General features: G+C 42.7%; 1 protein-coding gene across 1 annotated transcript in view; it reads left to right on the top strand.

Annotated features, from left to right (window-relative positions):
• The window catches only part of MYO7B (myosin VIIB), a 177,891-nt gene that overhangs the window by 129,704 nt on the left and 30,624 nt on the right, over positions 1-17,563 (top strand). Inside the window, 10 exon segments of the mRNA XM_072615741.1 lie at positions 702-829; positions 3,250-3,349; positions 3,351-3,377; positions 4,817-4,936; positions 6,900-7,073; positions 8,193-8,420; positions 10,385-10,552; positions 13,601-13,718; positions 13,826-13,952; positions 16,220-16,389. Of these exon segments, the coding sequence (XP_072471842.1) occupies positions 702-829; positions 3,250-3,349; positions 3,351-3,377; positions 4,817-4,936; positions 6,900-7,073; positions 8,193-8,420; positions 10,385-10,552; positions 13,601-13,718; positions 13,826-13,952; positions 16,220-16,389 (1,360 nt within the window).

A 17,563-nucleotide genomic window follows, 5' to 3' on the forward strand; every position in this document is an offset into this window, starting at 1 on the left:
AAAGAAGGGAGCAGGAAGGAAGAGAGGGAGAAAGGGAAGGAAAAAAGAAAGAAAGAAAGAAAGAATCAGTAAAAAGTAGGGGAAAAGAATGAGTATGGGGAGGAGGTAGAGTGTGATATAAAGATAAGTGGCAGTAACAGTGAATAATGAACCACAAACATAGTTGGAGCTATGGGTACAGGTCAGGAAGCACTGAAATATAAAGTTAGAGAGGGAGGATGGGTTCCAGATTGTAGGGTCCACACGTACTCAAGGACTATATTCTGGATGTCAGGTTGGCTCAGGAACCTTTCCAGTTGAGGCAGGGGAAAGCAGGACCATCCCTATCTAGAATCCTCATTTTAAAGAGACAAGTCCCAAGCTGACCTTAGAAACTGAGAGAATCAGATTGGTTTGGGGAGTCTGTGTAGAGGCCTAAGCCTCTCAGATTTTTAAACATACCTAGTTACCCCAGGAGCTTGGGATTTTGTGTATTTGCTCTGCTTCCCCAAATGTACACAGTGATCAACCTCCCCACTACTCTTTAGTCCCAGACATATTTCCCTTCACAATAGAAAAACAAAGCAACAACAACAAAAATCCTCATCCCCGTGTCTCTCTGGACACAGCAGTTTTGTTCTGGGGAGAGAATTCTCCAGGAGAGGCTTCCACTCATGCGTCTCCCCCTTTTTCCTGCTTCCTATTCTCACCCTGGGTTTTAGGTGGCAAAAAAGCTAAGCAGTGGAGAGGAGGCCTTCAAGGAAGAAAGTCCTATCACAGAACGACCTATGTCCAACTTGGAAAAGGTACACTTCATCATCAGAAATGGCATCCAACAGCCCAACATCAGGTCAGTGACCTTTAGTTCTATCTCTTCAGTTCTATCAGATGCCGTCTCCATTGCCAGCTCTAACACCATCTTCCTGCCCCCTCCCACCCAATAGCTTCTATCGAGTTCTTCATCCTTTCTCTACCTAACCTTGATGGGGGCCCTCTTCAATACTCTTGATCTATATCTTGCCTCTGGACCCAGATGGCTCTAGAGGAGAAAGTGAGGCTGGTGACTTTGTACAGTTCTGCCTCACTTCAATCCAATTCCCTTGCCACTCATGGTATCACCTCCATGATGTCATGGTCCTCTTTGAGAACAAAGGCCAAACAAAAACAATGCCTAAACTTCAGCCGGAGGCCAGCTTGTACGGCCGGAGAGAGTGGACAGTGAAACTTTCAGTGAACATTTAAACTTCAGAAATAAGCAAACTACACATCAGAGTTCGATTTATTGTTTTTATTGTCTAGACTTAAGAGAGTGATGGAGAAAATGGTAATAATATAGATTAAGCTTCAAAATATGTTGTAGGTACATGTGTTTTCAGAGAGTTGGTCGTTAAACATTTACCAGCATACCCCTGTCTACCTTCCTGTAGCCCTGGAAGGCTGGGACACTCAGACCAGAGCAGTTTCCCCTGTTCCCTGATATTTAAAAATAGGTCATACTTCATTACAACAAATGTTTTTACAACAAAAATGTCTATACTTGGTTTAAACAATCTGATGTATGAAAAAAATCCTATTTTTTGAAGTAGCTAGATGGTGTGGCAGATAGAGCACTGGAGTGAGGAAGGGCTGAATTTCAATCTTGCTTCAAGCGCTGGGCAAGTTACTTCCTCTCTCAGCCTGCATTTCCTCAATTATAAAATAGAGATGATTGAATCACCTCCCATATAGGGTTGTGGTGAGGCTGAAATTAAATAGCACATGCAAGGCACTTTGCCAGCCTTAGAGTTCTACATAAATGCAAGCTACTGTTGTTCTCCAAAACAGACGAATCAAGCTGGTGGTTATCACAGAAGGATTCTTCACTTTAGGGAAAGAGTCACATTTAGTCTCTTAAAATAACTAATTTCTATGAAATAATTTTTACAGTACAGAAGTTTGATTTGCTTTACAAAGCTTTCAGGAAGTACAACTGTAACTCAGAGTGAGGAGCTCCTATTTAATAAAAAATATTTCCAAAGTACAAGTAATACTCAGAATGTTGTTAGACCCATTTTTGTAGCTCCAGAAAGTAGAATTAAGTGGAAGGTACAGGGAGACAGGTTTCACCTCAATAATAAGAAAGAACTTTCTAATAGTTAAGAACTATGCCTCAGTGAAACAGGTTGCCTTGTAAAGCAGTGAGCTCCCCAGTTAACTATGATTGTTCTGTGAAAGCTGACTGTCCATCTGGCAGAAATTCCCACACTGAGTAGGAATATTGCTCAAATGAACCCTACAGTTCCTTAGACTTTAAGTTGCTGTGATGCTCTGAATTCTTGGTGAGCCAAAAGACTTGTTCAACCCCTTGCATATTTCTTGACCTTGCTGAGTTCAGAGATCTCTATTGTAGATTTGTGCCAGAAGGGTCAGAGACGTTAAGTCCAATCCCCTTATTTCACAGTTAAAGGAACTGAGGCCTTGGGAAATTAAACTACCATGAATAAATAAGTATAGATGGTGTGCCCAGATTAGTTAGCTGTCACCTCAATGAACATAATGCTCTGAAGGGTTAAGATCTGGAATAAGCAAATTCTGTTGGGGAGAAGGGATTAGCCAAAGTTCAGAACACAGTGCATTTCTTGAAGAGAATAAGTTTTGAAGAGGTCCCTATGGTGAAGGGAGGGTCCAGGCAGCTCGGGCTCTGGGAGGCAAGAGAGAGAGAGACAGAGAGAGAGAGAGAGAGAGAGAGAGAGAGAGAGAGAGAGAGAGAGAGAGAGAGAGAGAGAGAGGGAGAGGGAGAGGGAGCGGGGGAGGGAGAGAGAGGGAGAGGGGGAGGGAGAGAGAGAATGAATGTTGAGGGCCAGAGAACGGATGTTAAAAGAAGACAGATAGAACAAAGATTTCAGGCCCAAATCTTAGCTGGGGACCATCTCTATCCTCATTCTTCATCTCTTAGCATTCTTCTTTCATCCTCCTCATCCTCCTTAACCTGATCATTTTTAGAACCATCATCTCTACCACTAACTTTCTAAATGATCTTGGACAACTTGCTTCTACCCCAGTCTGGGATTCACTTTCCTCATTTATGAAATGAGTGTACAGCACTATTCTGACCTCTCAGGTCTCTACCCTCACCAAAATAAGTGATTCTGTTTCTTTGGGCAAGTCCATTGGGCCACCATGTCTTCGGCTGTAAATGAGCCTGAACCAGGTGATCTTTAACATGCTGTGACACCATATCCTCACCCAACATTTGGCCAGCTCCATGCCCGTGCTTGTGTACCCTTACAGAGATGAGATCTACTGCCAAATCTGCAAGCAATTGTCTGAGAACTACAACAAGAACAGTTTTGCAAGAGGGTGGATTCTACTGTGTCTTTGCCTTGGCTGCTTTCCCCCCTTCAGAGAAGTTTACGAAGGTACGATTTCCTGGCCTCTTGGGAAGCGGGGAAGAGGCTTAGGGAGCCAAGACTCTGGGCTTACTTGGAACCACAGTCTAGTGGAGATGAAAGATGGCTTTGGGACCAGAGGACCTGCATTCAAGTCTTTGTTGTGTTCCGTATACTTGTGCAATCCTGAACAAATCACGTCTCCCCTTTGGGCCTCAGTTCTCTTATCTACAATTTGAGAGGCTTGCAATGGCTGTTTTCTAAGATGATATACAGTTTAAATCCTATGCTCCTGTGACTGACAGGACTCCCTAAATCCTGTGGGGAGGCTATAATCAGCCTTGGACCCAGGTGGGAATAACTTGGAATGGCTGCCATTTGGCTGGCTTTGAGAGGAGGGAAAGGACCAAAGCAGGGAAAATTCATTTTAATATTGTAGAATATAATTAAGAAGTTATTTCCACTACTTTTCCTCTCTTCTTTCCCCTCAAAAGAATCACATACAATCTAAAAATGAGAAACAGCATTGTGTATTGGAAAGCTTTTTGGACCAGGGATCAGGAGATGTCACTAACAGTCTTAGACCCATCAGGGCCTTCTCCTGTGACACTGGACAAAGCATTCAAATTCTCTGAACCTCAGGTTATTCCTCAACTAAATAGGAGAGTAATCCCAGGGCTAACTACCTCATGGGACTTTTGTGAGGATAAAGCAACATAACAAATGTCAAAGCTCTTCTGTTGTTTAGTGATTCAGTTGTGGCCAACTCTTTGTGTCCCTGTGGACCATAACATGTCAATACTATTCATAGGATTTTCTTGGGAAAGATACTGGAGTGGTTTGCCAGTTTCTTCTCCAGTGGATTAAGAGAAACAGAGGTTAGGTGATTTACCCAGGGTCACACAGCTAGTAAGTATCTGAGGCTACAGTCCTTCCTTACTCTAGGACCACCACTCTATCCATTGAGCCATCTAGCTACCTCTAAGCACTTTACAAATGTCCAATACAAGTAACTTGGAATTTTTCTAATTTTTGGCCAGCTAGGCCTTGAGTCAGGAAGACCTGAGTTCAAAATCTAAACTCAGAGATTTAGTAGCTGTGTGACTCTGGGCAAATCATTAAACCTCTGTTTGCCTCAGTTTCCTAGTCAGTTAAATGGGGATAATAACGGCACTTATCTTCCAAGGTTATTGTGAGAATCAAACAAGATGATAATTGTAAAGCACTTATCACAGGGCCTGGCACGTAGTAAGCGCTATATAAATGGTAGCTATTATTATTTTCATATTAGTTAGCCATCTCACTCATCCCTTCAGGAAAAAACAACAACTGAGAATGTACGAGAATTGGGAATCTCACAGTGACGTTTCTGACTTGGGCTGGGAGATGTTAGGTGCTGCTTTGGGGAGCTGCTGGCTTCACATTAGCTGTTACCTGCCTTCACTGTCCTCTATCCTTCATCCTTCCAGTACCTGCTAAACTTCATTAGCAAAGGGCCATCAGGCTACAGATCCTTCTGTACAGAGCAACTGAGGCGTACCTATGCCAATGGAGTGAGAACTGAGCCTCCCAACTCATTAGAGCTCCAGGTAGGAACCATTATCTGGGATGGGTTCCGGGGGCTGGAAGAGAAGAATAACTTGATAACTGGGGCCTGGCACATGTGCAGAATGCTGTAGATGGCATTTCCAGGCAGAGGACATGAGGGGAAAGATAGAGTGTCTTCATGTGAAGACTCCATGAAAGGCATTTCGCACCTATCCCAGAAGACACCCCCCACTACACATCTTACCAAAGAGGCCTCCTTCTAGCCATCAGTAGGTAATGAAAACAAGGTTAAGGAAGAGAGGAAGAGTCTGTCCACACGATCTCTTCTCGTACTGAATCCTTCATAGTGTATCTTCCACAATCATTATTCTCCCAGTGGTGTGTCCCCTACCCAAAACCCCGCAGGGGTGTTGATGGGGAGGATGGCAAAAGGTCAAGGTGTTTCCCTAAGGTAGGTTGTCTCCCAGATTATCAATCACATATCTATTCAGTGTCTGCTGCATGGTCAGGAACAGGCTAGATACCGGGGATATAAGTACAAAGAATAAAACTATCCTTGTTTAGAACAATGACAACTGGATGGGAGCTTGGACACTGGAGCCCCTTGCTACTTTTCAGCGTGGCTGTTCTGAGGAATCAATTAGGTGAATTATAGTCATTTGGAGATCCACCAAAGAAGCACTCTCCACCATAATAAGTTGCCATTAGCAAAATTTTTTAATTAAAAGGACCAAATGAGGAAGCAAGCAAGGTGACGCAAAATGTCACAACATTTTTAGACATGGCCAAAGTGGAAATTTGTTTTGACTGTGAGTATTTGTTACATGGGTTTTTTCTTTTTTTTTTTTTAATTTGAGAGGGAATTAAAATAATGGCTTATTAATTGAAAAATTAAGAGAAGGTCAAGAATTAGAACATGAAAATTGCTTAAATTATTGGAAAGAACCAAGCACGTGTATTCAGATCTTGCTCCTGTCAGGCTGTGTGATCCTGGATAAACTTTTTTGACTTCCCCTAAGCCTTAACTTCTCTCATCTATAAAATGCTGAACATAAGGGCACCTACTTTCACAGAGTTCTTGTGAGGGTCAAATGAACTCATACATGTAATGCACTTTGCAAACCTTAAATAATAACTATAACTAGTGTTCCTATAGTATTCTAATGTTTGCAAATAGCAGCTCATTTTGTTCTCACAACAACCCCTGGTGCTATTATTGTTCTCATTTTACGGATGAGGAAACTGAAGTAGACAAGGTTAAATGACTTACCCGGGATCACACAACGAGTCAGGGCCTGAAGCTGAATTTGCATTCAGGTCTTCCTGACTCCAAGTCCAGTGCTCTGTTTACTGTACCAACTATCAGCTTTTGACTCTCCTTTCAAACCCCATATAAAAGTCAGCTATAAAAATAATCATTATTATTACTTTTGGAAAGTGTAAACCAGAAAATATCTCTAAATATATGATGCATTCGGGGACCCCCAAATGTCTTTGGGGATCAAATCCTGAAGAGTTTTTCCTTTGTTCATACCCATTAAGGAATCTGTGAAGACATAATGTTTATTAATGCAATCCTTATTAATATAATATGCTCTTCAAATGTAAGGTGATATTATTTTTATATTTATTCATTTATATATTACATATAATATATGACATATCTATTTATTTATATTTATGGTTATTTTCCTTTCTTCAACAAATATTCACTGAGTGCCTGCTTTCTAGGATGTTATGGAGGGTGCAGAGGTGTGCACCTCCTCAGAGAGGGCAGGAGAAGTCAATTGTGAGTGGAGGAGGCCAGCTCTGGTCACTGTGGATAGGACAGCGCAGCCTATGAGCAAACTAAAATCCCTTCCTGCTGAGGGATTCGCAAAAGTATTCACAGTACGCACAAATGTGCAAATGCTAGAAGGATTCTGTGGGGCTTTGGTCTTAGCCCTACTCAAGAAAACAGAGAAGAGCCCTGAAACCTAGTCTTCTCTGGGGACTTTCTTACAGGCAGTCAAATCCAAGGCTCGTATTCCTGTCAACGTTACCCTGATGAACGGGGAAAGCCTGACAATTGCAGCTGACTCTGCCTCTTCCTCCCGGGAAGTCTGCCAGCATATAGCTGATAAACTACGCCTGAAGGATCTCTTTGGGTTTTCCATTTACGTTGCTATATATGACAAGGTAACATGTTTATTTCTACACACACACACACACACACACACACACACACACACACACACACACACACACACACAAACATCCCTTTACTCTGAGTACAGACCTACAAAGTCTAGGAGTTAGAAGGGACCTCATATATTATCTAGATTTACTCATACACACCTGTACACCTATTCCCAGCCCCCATAACTCAAACTCAGACATCACGTACCTCGTCATCATATACCTAAGGACCCACAAATCCCACATCCAAAGCCTACTCCTGGGCAGACAGTGTCACTCTCCTATCCAGACACCTATCTACCTATCAATATTCACATTCTCTAAAACAGATTCCTGTACTTACACATGCACAAACACACAGAGGTACCCAAAGACCTGCCCTCATACTACCATATATCCATATGCCCCACATAGCCTCACACTCAGATTTCCACACACTCAGTTGCCCCTCACACACATACACACACAGATGCACATAGATATATCCATATACCCACATACTAAATCACCTTTATACCTTTACATCACAGATATTAGGTCAAGTTCATCTTTAGGCAGTATGCTTGGGTGTCACGACCCCAGTGTGCAAACCGACCTATTTGCAGACAGTTTATCCTCCCTCTGACTAGGGGGACAGACCTTGGCCAAGTGGGGAGAGACATCTCTGGCCATTCAAAACCAATAGCATTAGGTAATTTGACTCTAAATGATCAGACCAAGCAAAATCCTGATGAAAGAAAGTTAGTCCTACCATTTAGAACTTGTCAAAATTAAAATTTCAAAACCTGAATGTTTCACAGTGTTTCTGAATGGATTCATTTTTTGGTTTCTTTTTTGAGCTTATTACAATACAATCAATTTCACATTTACCCAGATAACAATTTCCTTTCAAAGGTATTGACATGTCCCCTCTCTGAGCCTCAGTTTTCTTATCTGTAAAGTGAGGGCGTTAGACTAGATGATCTCTGACACTGCAGTTCTATAACTCTTACAACATTTGGTTTTGAATAGACCTATGTTGATACATTTATGTAAGAAGAGCTAGGGAGGATGGGGCAGGGGTGAGACTGGCTTCTGGATCACAGGCCCCTCCCACATGTGAGACTCTCTGTTACTCAGTTCTGGTCATTAGGTGGAGGGCATGATCATTTGATGGATGCCATCTCCCAGTGTGAACAGATGACCAAGGAGAAGGGTGAGAATGAACGCCAGTCCCCTTGGCGTTTCTTCTTCAGAAAAGAAATCTTCACTCCATGGCATGACTTCAAGCAGGATCCTGTCAGCACAGAGCTCATTTATCACCAGATTATCCGAGGATTCAGGTTTGGAGAGTACCGCTTGGAGAAGGTGAGGGGATTCTTTGAAACAATCAATCAATCAGCTCTTTTGTCTCATGGTTTTTCATTTATGATTTCTTGAAATATAGCTCTGGAAAACCAGGTCCATTGTGATTCAAATGGAATTACTAGGCTACACCTTTAAACCCAAATCACTGTGGCTTTCCCTGATTGGCCAATAATAGGTCCCAGCCCAAGTCTCATTTGGTCATTGTTTGGGCTTTGATGGCTCAGGGTGAGAGAAAATAACAATTATTTCTGGACAGAGACTCAGAGTCCAGAGAGCAAATTAGAAGGAATGGTTTGTCTTAGAGTGGCATCTTGGCAGGATTGAATTGAGAGAGACAGGAATAAAGGATTAGACAGTGGGGAGCAGAGAACAGATTTGAATGACAGCTAGAGATTCAGAATCACAGGGATGGGGAGGGTATGAGAGTCTGTGAGTATGTTAATGATTGAAGAATGAGACTGGGCAGGTTATCATCCTTAAGGGTTTGGTCTCAGGATTGAGTCTTCTCAAGGCTTTAGGCACAAAAGAGCTCAAAGGAATGGTGCCTTTCTCCCCCTCTGGCAGGCAGGCCAGGTCAGGAGACTACATGAACTCCAATGGCATAGCAGCCACAGTAATAACAAAGCATTTCCCCTAAAAAAATCTGGGGTGCACTCTCCCACAAAGACACATGGAGTCAGAGGAGGAGAGTGAAGAGTGGACACACCTCTAAGAGGATATATATGTAGGGAATATATTTGGTCAAAGGAGTTTGCAACGCCAAAACAAGAGGGCCTCAATGTCCTCTCTTTCTCTGAAAAATCTTCCAAAGTTGACTTCAAAGCATGGGGTCAGTGATGGACAAGGGACTCTGTGGCTAATCTGAGCTGCCACCCCACAAATGCTGGTATCTCAGCTGAACAGGAGGCTCAACTAGGCTCATTCCTCTTGGGGAACAGTGTCACTGTTAGATGGGCCAATTTGCTGCTGGGTGAAACTGGACAAGACATACAAGAAACTTTAGTGAACAATGTTTAGTAAAGCAATGTTAGATCATGCGATTCCAATGACAGGTGCAGTAGAAGCTCATAATCAGTGTGGGCTGGAATAATCAAGGAACACTTCATGGAGAAGGTAGAACATGGTGGGTCTTAAGGCAGGGTAAAATTTGGGCAGAAGAAAAAATGATGTAAGTTAGGACCCAGAAGATGAGAACAAAACATGATGCATGGACATGGTAAGAAAACTGGCCTGACTAGAACAGGAGTTTGGACGAGTGTGGGAAACTGATTTGGATGGTCTCAGATCTAATCTTTATTCTAACTTTACCCTGCCATGTGTTATCTGATAGTCCGTTCCCTCTCTCTTAGCCAAAGGGTTGGACTAGATAATGACAAAGATTCTTTGAGTTCTAATACTTCATGATTCCATAACTAGATTTTAGAGGGCCTTGAGAGTCCAGTAGAGGCTATATTAAGTTATCTAGTCTTCATAGATGGGGAAAGCAGCTGGTCAAATAAATATGTCTGGTACTTGAAACTAGTCAAGCACCAATATATTTTATTTCACTAGCAATAGGGTCAAAACAATTATGGGGTCATCATTAGGTTTGAATCAGGACTCAAAATGCATCTGAGTCTTTCAGAAGCGATTGCTACCTGAACTGGGGGTCCTATTTAACACATTGTCTTTTTCTGTCTGAGATTGTTTAGAAGAGGGGATGGTCCTACTAAGAGGCAGGGGGATGGATCAAATGACCTCCCATGCTTTTTTCTGGGCTTTCTTCCCACCCTACTTATTTTCATTCTCTTCTTCTGTAAGAATCAAGTACACCCAGGACTGATTGCAGAAAGTAGTGGTGAGCAGCTAACTGGGTTGAACTGAGCATGGGTCCCAAAAGGAAAGGAGAGCAAAACTTAAAGGGCAAAGAACCCTTTGTCCCCAATCCCCCATCTGGCTACCTATGACCAGTTGAACTTTTACAGGAGGAGGATCTGGTGGAGATGGCAGCAAAATACTGCTATATTGAGTTTGGGAGCTGCGTTCGGGCCAGTGACATCCAGAAGACCCTTCCCTTCTGTATCCCTGCGAAGGTACTCAAGACAAAGTCACAGGAACAGTGGGTCAACCTTGTGACTGCAGCCTGTGCAAAGGTCAGAACCTCCAGATGGCAACCAGCTCTTCTCCGTGCAATTCCAACTTTAACACCTGCTAGTGTGATATAGTCTGCCTCCTGAAAGAGCTTACAGTGAAGGGTGGCAGCTAAATAACAGATGATGTAACAAGCATATATGTGTTCAGAGTAGGGGAGAGATTCCTGTGGGCCAGAGAAATCCAGGAGCTACCAGTTATAGCAACAAAGAAGGTGAAGAAAAATATAAACCATGTGAACATCTCTGGTATCATTTTTGTCTGCTAGAGAAGCATAAAATTGGGTAGCTACGTGGTGCAGTGGATAGAGCACCAGTGCAGGAGTCAGGAGGACCTGAGTTCAAATCTCACCTCAGACACTTGACACTCACTAGCTGGGTGACCTTGGGCAGTTACTTAACCCCAGTTGCCTCATCCTGGGTCACCTCCAGTCACCTTGATGAATATCTGGTCACTGGATTCAGATGGCTCTGGAGGAGAAGTGAGGCTGGTGACCTGCACAGCCCTCCTCACTCAAAACAAAGCCAAGTGCAAATCATGTCATCATGTCTCTGATGGCATGGTCTTCTTTGGCAATGAAGTACAAAAACACACACTGTGTCCTTCAGACTCACCTGGGCCTATCTGACAGCTATGGCCAAGAGTTCTCCATAGTATGAGCCCCAATACTGAAAGGTCAGCTTAGCCTGGGTAGCAAGGTCTGCAGTGCTGATATCTCATTGAATGAACAGGAGGTAATCCTATTTCATTCATGGGAATAGAGCCTATTATGAAGACCACTAAGATGAAGTAACCAAGAGGCAGGAGGGGTGTTCAAGACCTGAAAGTACAGGTCAGAAGTTTTACCAAGTCAGGACTTTACAGACAAAAGAGAAAAATATGGTCTAAAGTAAGGTAAAGTTTAAGAGATGCAATATTGAAATAGATTTAAGCTTGAACAAAGGGCTGTTTCTAATTTGACTCTCTTTACCAGGTGAGCAAGTTATAGTCCTTTGGATCTCTAATTTGGGGCTAACCCCAAATTTGGGACTGACCCTGTCCTTAGGGGTAACTAGGTGGTGTAGTGGATAAGAAGCACCTGGAGTCAGTAGGACCTGCGTTCAAATCCACAGCCACTTCTTAGTTGTGTGACCCTGGGCAAATCACTTAATCCTGTTTGCCTCAGTCCCTCATTTTCTAGATGAGCCAGAGAAGGAAATGGCAATCCAGTCCAGTATCTTGGCCAAGAAAACCCAAATGGGGTCATACAGGTCAGATATGACTGAAGGAATTGAACAACAAAACCACCTCCTTTTCCTCTTGAATGAACTTGAACTCTGGACAGCTCTGAAATGCCATGAGTATTTTGTACATGAGAAAAAAACTGTATAGTAGTAGATAGGAAGCATATTGAGAGCAGGGATCACACCATTTTTAGCTCTCCTAGAGAAGCAATAAGGAACTTTTTTCCAAGGCACTAGTATACAAGGGAAGCATAACTCAAGGTTAACATGAGAGTGAAATGTTCCATTTGTGTAGTTCTACAATTAAGAATAGAAAACATGAGATTCTGTTTAATAAGCATAACATGTAATATATGTTATATTTTTCTAAGGAAGATAGAACTCAAGGGAAGGAAAAGAAGAGGAGACAAGGATGGAAAAAAAAGTCAAGTGTGAGAGAAAAAGAGAAATACAGGGAAAAGAAGCATACAAAATGGGAGAATTAGGTACAAACACAGAGATCAGGTATACAGCAACATCTCGGGGAGGAAAACAGAAAAAGCAAAACCCTGAGGACAAACCAGGCAAAGCAAAACCCAAAGAAAGGGAGGTATACACAGAGATGGAATATGTGGGTACAAGGAATCTCATGGACTAAGATCTTTGTCTTGTGGCCTTCTCAGGCCGGCATGAAAGGTTTTTAAAATCTGTGTTGTAGCTTTGTGAGTAAAAGACATGATGTATTTTTTGACACTTGTTCTACAGGCTAGATGAAATTCATACATTTATTCAACCATTCATTCATTCAACAAATATTTATAAAATGACTTTTATGTATCAAAGACTCTGAGAGAGGCAAGCATTTATTAAGCATCCATTATGACTTTGTACGTTACAGGGAGGGAAACTTCATAAAGGATTTTATATGGCCCCTTAAGGGAGTTTTCCTATTGTCAACCAGACCAGAACTGGCCTCTAACATGGGAACGGCTGGAGCTGAACAGAGCAGGCCAGAGGCCAGTATATCAGGGATTAAACAGAAATTTCTGCAAGCAGAAGCCCCACCTCCTGAGGAGGGCTTAATATTCTGGGGCAAAGGAAGGTCTTCTATGCATTAAAACCCACAAGTGGGCTGGAGCACGACATGGTCATTCTTAGCAGTTCCACAGCAGGCTCGTGCATGGACAATGCAAGTGTTCCTAGGTCCTATGCAAACAATTCTTAAGTTCCTAAGTCTTAAGTTCTTAAGTCTTAAGGGTCACTGAGTGTTCTAATTTTTCAATAGGGTACAGAATCAGAGTTATCATGTCTGGAACAGGGATGCAGTATCTGGTTCGGTTACACAAGCACACGAATTCAGGAATTGTTAGCATATCAGGAGAATTTGATGGATGGTTTTAGCCTGTAGCACATTGGCTCTCAGGTCCCTGGGAAATAGGGGGAGCTTCCACAATCTAAATAGCCACTGATTAATATAAAAGTCACAAATCCCTCAGTGAACACCTAGTGCTGGTCAAAACAATACACTTTGTCAGAGGGTGAGATCATCCAGAGGGCAAAGGTTTGTTGTTATGCCAAGCTCAGAGCACAGGCTGCTTGCTGGGCCTTAGCTCTGGGAAACAGGGTGTCTCCAAATATCTTGACACCTATTTGTAATATACAAGGTCTCAATAGACGCTTAATAAATGCCTGTGTCTCTCAGAGAGTTTGGTACATAAAAGTCATCCCATAAATATTTGTTAAATGAATGAATGAGTGTTTGAATAAATGAGTTACTGAGTGTATGAATGAAAGTACGGACAAGAGTACCTCTGTTGGGTATCACAGAAGATGTTTTCTCCATTTTAGGCTCCCTATATCCAAAATCTCTCCTCTCCACTATCGGTGAAGGAACAAATTGTGTCTGAGGTTTGTTTCCAATGGCCTCTACTATTCTCTAAGCTTTTTGAAGTTACCAAAATTTCAGGTAATGGCAGCTAATTGAGAAGGGGAAAACAGTAGGGGAAATGGGGCAAGACTGAATCAGGGCACCATCCCCTAATGTTCATAAAGAATATGTCATCCCATTTCCAGGGCCCAGTCTGAACGAGACTCAGCTGATTTTGGCCATTAACTGGAAAGGTATCTGCTTCCTCGACAAATCAGAGAAGAAACTCTTGGATCTGACTTTCCCTGAAGTTATTGGCATAGTCACCAACAGGTTAGTGCCCTGAGGCCTTTACCTGCCATGTGCCCTCTGGAGTGGCATGGCTACCTATGTATCCTTGGGCAAAACATTTAACCTCTCTGGACCTCAGTTCCCTTAGTTGTAAAATAAAAGAATTGGACTAGATTAGTCTATAAGTAAGCATTTATTAAACACTTACTATATGCTAGGCACTCTGCTAAGGACTAAAGACACAAAGACAAGCTAAAAGAAAGATGGTCCCTGCACTCAAAGAGTTTGAATTCTGATGGAGGAAAGCAATACATAAAAGGAGAGCTGAAAGGTGGGGTGGGGAGAAAAGGAGGCACTTCAGTTGGGAGAATCAGGAATGATTCTGGGGCCCTTTCCCAAAGTGGAGGTTAGGGAAAGAACTCACCAGAGAAGGGGCCCACAAGAGCCCCAGACTAAATGAACTCTCAGGTACTTTCCAGCTCTAAAATCCTATCATTCTATGATTAGAATGGGCCTAATGGTCAGGGGTGGTAGGGGCATCGACTTTCTCAATTCCTTGGATAAATCAGAATTGATAGAGGTAGAAACTGAATAGAGAAACCTGTTGATCAGCTGGGAGTACTGTCCTTTTTCTGTCTGGGGCTTTCCATCGCAGAGGAGTATTCAGAACCACCACCACCCCTATTGCCATCCCACAATAATTATCCATCTGCCCTCTGAGCTTCATTTCTTTCACCTAACCACTATTCTTTCTAGGTTTGTATTAAAACACATACATCCTAGGAGGGGGTGGTAACATATCCAGTCTCTAACACTTCAGTGTAAAGAAATTGATCAGAACTTCCTTCCTGCTCAGGACAGTTGTAGCAATATTGGGTGCTGAGAGTCTGGAGAGCAGAGGATGCTCCCACTCAATGGTTTGTCTCTGAATGGAGGCACTGAGGGGGGTGGGGGGATATGATTATAAAATAGCTCTCTTGCTTGTAAGAAATCCAAACAGAATACATATCTACCAACATCCGCCTCCCTAAAAGATACCTCAGCTTGTACTGGAGGGGGATGATGTTTCCTGTCACTTTAAAGATATGAAAAACTTCTTTCCAAATCTCCATTTGTGCTGGCATCAATCATACAACTAAAATATTTTGTTTACACTCAAACATATGATAATAAGAGGAGACCTGATCGGGAGGTAAATAATATATGATACAACAGATGCTGTGGGCAGCAACCAAGAGGATCCCATCTCTATCTCCTCCCGACTGAGCAGATGGGCACCATTAACAAGCATCCCATAATTCTGCAGTAGCAGCTCTTCTGAGTCCAGGAAGAAGGAGATCCAGGGATCACTAAGCAACTAGGTGGGGCAGTAGACAGAATGCTGGACCTGGAGTCAGGAAGCTACAAGTGCTAATCCAGCCTCTGACATTTACTAGCTGTGTGACCCTAGGCAAATCACTTAGCCTCAGTCAGCCTCAGTTTTTCATCCATAAAATAGGGATGTTAGCTATTAGATCACACACATACAGTTGGCCCTGTCTGCAGTTTTTTATCCTGCATGATGTCCAAGATGGAAGAGAACTTAGTACAGTGCCTGGAATATAGTAAGCACTTAACCAAAGTGTGTTGAATGTTGACAAACTCTTCCAACTTCTCTTTCCCATTAGATCAAAAGTGTCACCAAATGGGGCCGAATCTATTTGGCCATTTCTGGAGTCTGACATCTCTATGGCAACCTTCTCCAGGAAGCATCCCAAGAGTCAAGGGATTATGTGTATTTAGTAAAGTTATTATTGTCCCCATTTTATAGATGAGAAAATTGGGACTCAAAGAGATGAAAGCATTTGTCCATGGTCACATAGTAAATGCCAGGGGGCCAGGATTCAAACCCAGTGTTCTTTCACCTACACTTTCCTTCTTTCCTGCTTTTATAAGTTGTGTCTTTTGCCTTTACCTTTTGGCTTCCGTTCTAACACCATTTTAGCTGAACATTTCTGCCATATCTCTGACCAGAATTTTTTCAAGTAAGGCTGCCAATTTTGATGAATAAAAATTTCTCCTCTTTCATTTTTCTCCTTTCCTTTATCACAGGAAGCAGAAAATAACTTAAATACTGTAAAGAGATGTAGAAACAGCCAGGCTTAAACCATTCATAGTCTGGTCAATCTGCAAATAAAATGATCCAGTCTCAGGAAAGTCCATAGATTGAATCATTCACATACTCAGACTGGATAATGGAGAACAGTTTTCTAACTCAGAGGCAAGGGTTAGTGCTGGGCCTTAGTGATAACCAGCATTCTCATCCACAGGGCACCCCAGGTATTTAAGCAGAATTTCACCCTGTCTACCCTGAATACAGAAGAGTATGTGTTTGTCTCCAGCGAGAGTGTGGCTATCACCGAGCTAATAGCCATGTTCCTGGAGGGTCTGAAGAAGAAATCCATGTATGCTATGGCCACAAGAGATAAGAAATCTACAGGTACCCTAGTTCCAGGGAAGAGGGGAGAGGGGCAAGGTGCTAAGCAGGGGTGTGAGGTGCCAGGCAGAGGCAGGCTCTATAATGGACCGATGATTCCACAATGTTGGTTGATGTCATCTTAGTTTGCTGGATGGTTGGGATTGGGTGGTGGGGAAGGGATGGATGGGGTAACAGTGGGATGGGGGGAGAGAATCAACAATCATAAAGTTCCTGACCAGACAAGTGCCAGAAGCATGTCAGTAATCAAATAAAATTAATGGATATATAAAGGGCCAGAGGAAAAAAGTTATAACTAGAGTGTTGAAGTCTGAAGGTGTCTAGAGAAAGACTAGGCTCTGGGATTGGGCCAGTCTGAGGTCAATTTAAAAATTCAAATCAAGTAACATTGATTAAGTCCCTACTATGTGTAAGGCACTGGAGATGCAAAGACAACATAGCCCCTATACTCAGAGAACCTGCCTTCTACTTCACAGTGGGGTTGAGTTGGGCAAAAAATCCTCTGGACTTATTACATTCAATCCTCTAGTGCCTACGCATCTCTTGGAACCAGCCACACCCTCCAGCTTTCTCTGAATTCACCTCAGCCTTCCTCCTGGCTCTCTGTGGCAAAAGTCATCATCAAGCAATGTCAGACAACATCAGGACAGAGCATAGAGTTGATGCTTAGAGTAAGGAACAGTCCGCCTCTAGTATAAAGCACAAAGAGCACTGGCATGGGAGTCAGAAGGCCTGGTTTCAGATTCCAGTCCTGTCACTAATTCAGTAGCTGTAGGACCTTGGGCAAGTTACTGGCCCTCTCTAGACTTGGTTCCTCATCTGAACTCCAGCTTCTGTCCCCTCCCAACCCCCATCGCTGCCTCTTGGACATTTTCAACTGTATGTTTCCTATGCATCTCAAACTGAACATGCCCCAAACAAAATTCATTATCTTTCCACCCCTCAAAACCTACTCCTCTTCCTGACTTCCTTCTTCCTTCCTGACATCCATCCAGCAACCAAGGTTCACAATAGAGCCATCCTTGACTCCTAACTCTCCCTCTCACTAATAACCTCTCCTCCTCAGTCACCAACTCTTGTTCCAATATCCAATAAAAGAGAAGCATATGTTGTTCTTCCCAGAGTTTATTATCTAATTGGGGAAATAAAACACTTGTACGTGTAGCTGATCAGCAGC

Source organism: Notamacropus eugenii, chromosome 5 (genome assembly GCF_028372415.1).
Source record: "Notamacropus eugenii isolate mMacEug1 chromosome 5, mMacEug1.pri_v2, whole genome shotgun sequence".
NCBI classification, from domain to species: domain Eukaryota; kingdom Metazoa; phylum Chordata; class Mammalia; order Diprotodontia; family Macropodidae; genus Notamacropus; species Notamacropus eugenii.